At 38.8% G+C, this 8,797-nt stretch overlaps 1 protein-coding gene across 3 annotated transcripts in view; it reads right to left on the reverse strand.

The window, feature by feature from the left end:
• Positions 1 to 2,126, reverse strand: part of LOC131243191 (mitochondrial import inner membrane translocase subunit TIM23-2-like) — a 34,507-nt gene extending 32,381 nt beyond the window's left edge. For 2 of the 3 annotated variants that reach the window (XM_058242355.1, XM_058242356.1), the window contains exon 1: positions 1,320 to 2,126. In XM_058242355.1, the coding sequence (XP_058098338.1) occupies positions 1,321 to 1,878 (558 nt within the window). In that variant the 5' untranslated portion in view covers positions 1,879 to 2,126 and the 3' untranslated portion in view covers position 1,320. The remainder of the gene's footprint in view (positions 1 to 1,319) is intronic. The other variant, XM_058242354.1, reaches the window with a different exon arrangement.
• Positions 2,127 to 8,797: the final 6,671 nt, after the last annotated feature.

Genomic DNA, 8,797 nt, shown 5'->3' on the forward strand with positions numbered 1-8,797 from the left:
AAAAATAGAAGTATTGTGTAGCTTACGCTACACGCTACGCTATTTCGCTACACGCTACGGAGGGTTGAACGCTACGCAACACCCTACCGCTATTTAAAACACTGGTGTGGCCTAAATGCGATCCTCTCTAATTCTATCTAGGGAGGTTTACCTCTTCTCACACCTTGAGGAGATCTCCCAATGGCTAAAGCTCAAATTCCTACAAGTTTCTCTTTAACCAAACTCCAAATTGAATGACCTCCTGAAATTTCAAAGCAGTCTTTGACAAGATAATTTCTTTTAAAGAGGCATACATGACAAGAATGATCCTTTCAAAAATGAAGTGCAATCTTGAAAACTGCAACAAAAACCGATCGTTCATTGAAAGGTCACCTAGAACTGAATTCTGTCACCTTAACCAATTTCATATCTTCCCCATTTGGCAAAGATTTCTATGACCCCTCTCGATCCATATAAAAACTTGGAAATAGCCTTCTAGATGTGTAATTTCGCCCAATTTGGAAACTAATGATTGTTGGGCATTGAAATGTGCTAAGCATGAATGACGAGTGCATTACTTTGACAAACTTATCATTAAAGGAAAGAATAGAACAACCCTAGTGGGTGAAAAAAAAAAGAAGAAGAAGAAGAAGAAGACCATTTCTAGTAGTGGAGAATGAGTGTTAACTTTGTTGTCATTACAAAATACAAGAGGAAAGTGGATCCATCAGAAATTTAGTTGCTAACGGAAAATGAATCTTACTAATCACATTAGAAGCTTTCCATGCATATTTGTTTATGGGATTGGGTGTTTTATTAAATGAGAAGGTGTGATTTTAATGGGGTTAGTGCACTGGGGAGTATGGGCATCCAAATAGGTGACCAGCCACTATTCAGTGAAATTGCATTTTATTTCGCCAGGATTATTCCAGATTGTTGTTATAGTTTGCAGTCTGTTTTAGTTATGCATCAAAACAGGCCTCAGGAAATATACCGAGATGGCATGCTAGAGTACACATTCATCTATCCTTGACGAACAATGGCAGACTCCAAAGCGAAAATAGCTGATAAGTTCTCAAATCATAATCATTCTACAAACTATATGTAGCATATGGATAAACGCAACACTCAATAGGAAATGTGAATCATGACCTTTATAGACTGATAAAAGAACTCAATCATGGTGCGTTCCCTGTATTTATTCAACATCCATACAAATATTCTACAATTACAACAATTAGGAGAGAAAAGAAAGGAAAAAAAAAAAAATAGAACATTTATATCTTTCCAAGAAGAATTCTGAAACAGGAAGAGTGAGAAAGAGAGAGGGGGGAACAAACCCTAGATGGGCACATGTCTCTTCAGAAGCTGCTTACCAGCCACCACAGCTCCAACCATCAACCCTCCAATGGCTCCAGCCACAGCTGCAGACCGCAGCCCCTGCGCCGCCCTAAACAGAGCTCCCGTACCCAACCCCGCCAGCACGCTGTTCACCACATCATCAGTGTCTCTAAAACCCACAATCCCACTCTCGAGACCAGCGTATAGAAGCCCAATCACACCAACGCGGTTTCCAAACGTACGGCCAGTCTGGCCTGAGGCGTTGAGGATCCGGTTGATGCGGAGCTTGAGCGTGTCGCCAGGCTCGGAGGATCGGACGCCGTCGACAAAGCCCTTGCCAGCACCAGCTATGGCCCCGGTGAGGTAGCCAGAGCCCGTGTAGTAGGTGAGGTTCTCGCCCCAAGAGCGGCGCTGAGCAATGGATTCTTCTTGGAAGAGGAATTCAGGAGAAGTAGGGAGATTGTAGAGGGTTTTGATCGGGACCTGGAGATCTTGGTAGGGGTTGTAGAGGCGACGGAGATCGTCTTCTGCTCCTCGATCTCTTCTTGGATCTGCCATCTCTGCTTTTTTTTTGTTAAGGATTGTGGTTTTCTCAATGTTAGGGTTTCAGGGATCTTTTGGTTTTCTTGCGTTTGACGAGCGAGCAGGCAGGAGGGAGAAAGCTTTTCAATGGTCGAGGCCTTCAGCTAAAAGTCGAAACATTGAAACGTTGCTGATTGGGTCGAGTATGCGTGGATATCACGCAACAATGGCCGCTAACTCGCGGGAGCTGCGCTCGCTGGCGCCCGCTTGGGAGCTTGGGTCTTGGAATGCATTGGAATCTAGATCACTGTTCCATTGGAATTAAGGTTATTCCATATCTTCAAGTATAGTTGGTGAATTACGGTTACATTGGAATCAATATCCCAAAATAATGTGTATGGATATCTATATTTATGTGTGTGTGAGATATTTAATAGAATAATTGTAATAAGCTCATTAAAATATATATTTTGGCCAAAATTGAGAAATTTTCTAGCCTTATGTGGGCCACAAATGTAAGGATCTCATACAAGTGATTCATCGATGCTTTCTAACCATACATTTGGATGTCCAGTGCTCAGATGGTTTAGACATTCAATTGATATGATTTTAATGTTGCAATTGATAATCATATTGTTTTGGGGTATCATCATCTCGCCACATGTGTAAGTGTATTATTTCTCAATTTGTGTAAATGATGAGTCATTGAGCTCAGAGAGCCCCATGAAATATTGAAGATTGAAGTCTCAAAGATCATTGGCATTCAAAGTACCGAAGAAATGAGAAAACCATGAAATACCTTGAACTCCTTCAAACCTATCCCTGTGTAAGGCCCATAATCATGTCTCTCTAGCTAGCCCAAACCCAATAGGAATAGCTATTCTAGTGCTAGGTAAACGGATGCTCATGGAAAGAAATCAGATTACATCAAATCCTCATATTCCAGACTGATTCGATCCCATTGAGTGATTCTCAAAGGGTCATCGATGACATCGAGTAACTACCATCAGATTATCCAGAAGTTATTGACAATATTATCTTATTTTCTTGATGACATTAAGGGATCTTCAATGACATCAACAGGTCACCTCGATGTCATCAAAGACCACTCGATGACATCGAGTAGAGAAGTGTAAACCATCTAACAACTTCACATATGAAATTCGAATTTTCTCGATGTCATCAAAGGGAACCTCGATGTCATCAAAGTTGACAAATTTCGGTCCATTTTTTTACCGTTGAAAACTTCTCTATTTAACCCAAAGAGGGGTTTCCTTGCAAGGCGGTGAGAAATCCATAGAGCCTTGGGAGAGTGTTCTTCCCTTGCTAAAATCTCTCATTCTAAGCACTTTTTCTCATTGAGTTCATTGTTCAATCCTTGTGATTAAGCACATCCATTGAGCATTCAAAACTCGAATTAGAACATAAACTCCAGCATTCATTATTGCCCTAACCATGATCTTTAATTGCAAATCTCTGGTGTTAAAGGACATTGAATGTTGGTCCTTAGGTATCCTAACTTGTACCTTAAAGATCCATCACCTTGAGTTAAGTTTTCCTACCATTCTCTTTTACCTCAGTACTACAAGGCCACATCTACTTCAAGGTTACGGTTCAAGGAAGCTAAAGAAGAAGTGTTCATGATGGAGGAAGTTGTTCAACAAGGCACATTCATGGGAGCTCATCCACTTTGAGTAAGAAAGTTATTTTTAAGTCCATTTTATCTGGAAATCGATTCTTCTATGTAGTTGGACTTTAGAGTTTGATAAAATGTGTAGGCCTCTAACGGGAGTATACGTGTGTCATCCCTGTATAGGACATCTTGTTGATTTTGAGATCCAAACTCACTAAGACCTTGCCTAGAACATCGACGATGCAAAATGTGTAAACCTTGCGTAGATTGTAAAAGTTTATGGTAAATCTGATTTAAAACTATTGTGATAGTGAAATTCAATACATTCTAGGAGAGAGTGAGTTAGATGGGAGTGAGTAGGCATATAATTGAATCACTATACATAGTGTGCAATAGATTGAATGAATCTTGTCTAATGTTGGTTTCATTTTTTGCTGAATGTTCATGAATGAATATCCTTAGTATAAAGAACATGTTTGATGAAATGCACACATAATGATTCATTATACTCATGCTTTGGAGTTGAACTAAATTAGTAAATTTATATCTTGTATAGTTAAGTAAGGGATTAGAGGTGGAGCTTAGCAATTTAATTTAGAAATTTTTAATCCTAAGGGATTCATATCTAACTCCTATCTTAGTAGCTATTGAACTTAGATAGCAATTTCAATTGGTATTAGAGAGGGTTCCTCTTCAAGGGCTTAACAACCTAAAGGGAGATTCTAGTTGGAGCTTGAAAATTTGTCTAAGACCGAGGGGACTTCAGTTTGTAAACTACCATTTTTTTATTGATCTAATTATGCATATTGGAAAGCAAGAATATGAATCTTCCTTAGATCCTTAGAACATGCAGTTTGGGATATTGTTGAAAATGGGTGGCAAGTACCAATGGAACAAATAATATCTTATGATGGTGTTACCACCTCAAGACCCAAACCACAATATCTTTGAACTGATTATGACAAAACAAGGTCTAGTTGTGATGTAAAAGCACTAAATGCAATTTACTATACAAACTCTCAAGAAGAGTTCAAATGCATATGTATGTGTGAAACTGCCAAACAAGCATGGGATTTATTGAAAACCATCAACGAAGGGACTATCACAATTAAGCACTCAAAACTCCAACTCCTTACAACTCAATTTGAGAATAATAAGATGGAGGAGCATGAGACCTTTATAGATTTTTACACTAAACTGAATGTCATATGTAACTCCATGTTGAGGTTAGGAGAGAAGGTTCTAGTACACGCATTTGTAGGAAGAGATCACTAACGGAACAATTCACCTTCAAAGTAACAACAATAGAGGAATGTAAAAACATTGATGAAATGAAAGTAGAAGAACTAGTACGTTCCCTACAAACTTATGAACTACATTTCAAGACTCCCACTAAATCAAAAAAATATTGTCTTAAAAACATCGTAAAAGAAATAGGAATCTAAAGAAGATAGTGATGATGATGAGAATGATGAAGAAATGGCATTATTGGCCAAGAAATTTAGAAAATTCTTCAATAAGAGCCAAGGAAAAAACTTTTACAAAAGGGGAAAGAAATATGACTCAAAACACTAAATAGGTAAATCTCCTAAAAAGTTAAAAGATCCTCAACACTATAACTGTAGAGCTTATGGTCATCTTACATCCGAGTGTCCCACAAAAAATAAATCAAAAGGCAATGGTTGCCGCATGGAATGACTCAAAGGATTCAAATTCGGAGTTAGATGAATCCTAGAGTGATGGAGACCAAGTCTCATTGAGATTACTTATGGCCTCCATTGCCACAGCTCTCCCAAAATCAAAGAACACGGGAGAGCATGGTGATCATGAGCAAGACAAGTCTTCCTCATAGGAAGAAGAGGAAGAAGATGGTAATGACGGTCTACAAGAAGCCTATGGCTAGTTGTACACTGAAGCTTAAAAGTCTTTAAGAAGCTTGGTCAGGGTAAGACCGAAAACAAACAATTGAGAAATGAACTTGAAGAAGTTAATGCTGAAAAAGAACGATTGGCTGATGAGGCTGAAGAATTTACAAGAGACAATGCTAACTATACTGTGCAAAATATAAGATATGAAAGCGAAGTGGTTGAATTGATAAAGAAAAATAAAAACCTTAAAATGGAACTAAAAATGTTAAAATCTGTTCACCATGGTCTAAAATTAAAAATTGACAAATTAAAATCATATGCCAACGTGAATCACAAGTTTACCCAACGTGAATAAAAACTAGAAAAACTATTAGGTATAGGTAAGAGGTCGGGGGACAAGAGTGGTACAGGTTATAATAGCTTTAAGACTAGTTCAACATCTAGTCTCCTGTGGTAAGAAACGAGTCAATAGCTTTAGGAAGCAAACCAAGAGCATCCCATGTTTACCATGCATGTGGTGACATTGGTCACTTAAATTTTGAATGCATGGTATTTAAAAACTCACGATCCAACCCAGTTTCAAGCGATATAGGTAAATTTATACCAATTGGGAGAATGCTGTAGTTAGTGAGAAGTCCTCCAAAGAGATCATTGAAATTGCGGTAAGGACCGCTATAGTAGAAGTAGGAATAGGTCAAAGTGTCCTAAAGGGGGGGTGAATAGGACTTCATAAAATTTTATGGTAATTTAAAATCCTATTTGCCTAATCTTGATCTACAATGTAACTATCGAGATATACTCATTTTAACTCTAATGGCTTCCAAGCCAAGTAGAGGATCCAATCACAAGACTACTCAATATTAAACAAGATATAGCAATTTGTCTATGATGGATGAACTATATGAAAGTGTGTGGGATGTGATTCTTATCAGTTCTACATATTCATGTTATCATGCTTCATGTGATCATTCAAAGTAAACACAATAAAAGTATATGCAAATATTAATCCCAAACACAGTCGCTTATAGTGCTTCAGGTATGTGCCTACTCCACTCCCTGCAGACGCACTTAACCCTTGAGTGTATTGGATTTCACTAACAGAGGTTTCAAATCAGGTTCACCTCAAACCTTTACAACCTATACAAGGTTGACTCTAGGACCTATACAAGGTACCTAAATATGCCTACGCAAGGCAAAAGTTTATGGCCTACACAAGAGCAAAGGTCCTACACAAAACACCTACGTTTTAGGCCACACAGGCCAAGGATCCACATAAGGAACTTAGGTTTTAGGCCACACAGGCCAAGGGTCTACACAAGGAACATGGGTTTTAGGCCACACAAACCAAGGGTCCATACAAGGAACTTAAGTTTTAGGCCACACAGGCCAAGGGTCCACGCAAGGAACCTAGGTTTTAGGCCACACAGGCCAAGGACCTACACAAAGGACCTGAGTTTAGGCCACACAAGCCAAGGACCTACACAAAGGACCTGAGTTTATGCCCTACACAAGAGCAAAGGTCCTACACTAAGCACCTAAACGTACTCTTCCATCGGATGCCTCCTATGAGGGCTTGAAAGGTTTGAGATGCACCTGTGACCCAGATCTACACAAGGAATGATCAACAGGGTCTCTGGACTCTAATGACTTACAGATAAGTAGATGAGCCCCGTTCTGCACGTTGATGAAGATATACTCCCTTGTTGATGGAGATTCTTCAGCTCCCTTGATCCGCAACACTGATGATGCTCCAATGTAAGGTGACGGGTTGGGTCAAGGCTATGATGGAATCTACTCTAATGAATGTTACTCATTTTGAGAGACAGAGAGATTCTAAGCTCTTTAAGCATTCAAGGGATCCCAGCTCAATGATTTGTCATTAAGATGATAGCTGGATGATCCTTAAATGAAGAAGTTCATTCATTAATCCACTTTATTGAATATCAATGATGAGGGTAGATTGAAGGATGAACTCCCATGAGAAGAAGGGCTTAAGGTAGGTGGTATGCAATTACTCTCTCAAAGCTCTCTCTTTTTCTCAATACAGCAACCAAGAACAAGCTCTCCTTATAAAGGTAAAAAGTTGTAACTGAAATAAAATTGTTAGTTACTAAGTTCGATGTCATCGAACGTATACTTTCGATGCCATCAAATTTGATTTGATATCATTGAGATTTGAAATTCGATGTCATCGAATTTTAGTTCGATTCCTCGACATAGCTTTACACAAGAGCTTGTTAAACGCTTTAAGGCTCACCACGATGTCATCGAGCCTGATTCGATGGCATTGAATTTTAAAGTTCGATCTCATCGAATCTTAGTTCAATTCATTGATATTTTCAGAAGATATTCCTTGAAAGCTCGCCGGACACTTCCTTGTCCACTTTCGATGTCATCGAACTAGTTTCGATGTCAGCGACGTTTGAATTTCGATGTCAACGAGGCTAGCTCGATTCCTTGAACATTTCCATTTGATTTTCCTTTCAAGCTTGCTCGACCAGACTTGTCCAGATTTGATGTCATCGAACCTTGCTCGATGTCATCGAAGTTTGAATTTTGATGACATTGAATCTCGTTCGATTCCTCGAGCAATATCAGAATATTTTACCAAGAAGATTTGTTGAACAAAGCTATAAGTTCTTCGATTACATCGACTAGCCTTCGATGTCATCGATTATTGATGTTTGATGTCATCGAAGGTATGTTCGATTCATCGAATATTCTGCCCAAATATTTTGTGGTTACTGGACATAAAAAGTCTTATTAAATGTCATTGAAGCTTGTTTGATGTCATCGAACCTGAGTGTTCGATGTCATTGAACTAAGCTGAAAACTTAGAAAATTTTCATTTTGAAATAGGTTTTCAGACTTTTAACTCATATGTTGTTCTAAGGCTTTTAAGGATTTATTCACCTGAGTATTTTTGGGACATGGGATGTGAGGCTTAGTTTACCTTTTAACGAGCTCGGAACACACATTGGGTTGAGGCAATAGCTTGAACAATCTTCGTATGGGGCTCACTTGACTCACCGACTCATCCCTCACGCTAATTGACAAACTAGGGCACTTTCAGTCACCACAAAAAAAGGAGAATGTGAGGAGAAAGTTTTCCACTCCCCCTAAGATGGATAAAAGAATGGAGGAATTGGCCAAGTAAGTTGCCCAAATGAATGAAAAGGCAAAGAAAATGATGATTCAGGTGAATCAGGACAACGATCAGTTTGAGAAGAGAAGTCATTCTCCTAGAAAAAGTCTGCCCCTAATAGATGAGTCCAAGAAAGAAACTCTATCTCCAAAAAAATAATCCAGACCTAAAGAAAGTTATATCAAAACAGGTCATAAATGACAAAACAAACTGTCTAGTAATTCATATAGCTGCCAAAGCTGGTAGTAATGCCAGATGGTATTTAGATAGTGGTTGCTCTAGACACATGAAAGGTGACAGGATCCAATT

The sequence above is a fragment of the Magnolia sinica genome, chromosome 4 (assembly GCF_029962835.1).
Source record: "Magnolia sinica isolate HGM2019 chromosome 4, MsV1, whole genome shotgun sequence".
Taxonomy (NCBI): Eukaryota; Viridiplantae; Streptophyta; class Magnoliopsida; order Magnoliales; family Magnoliaceae; genus Magnolia; species Magnolia sinica.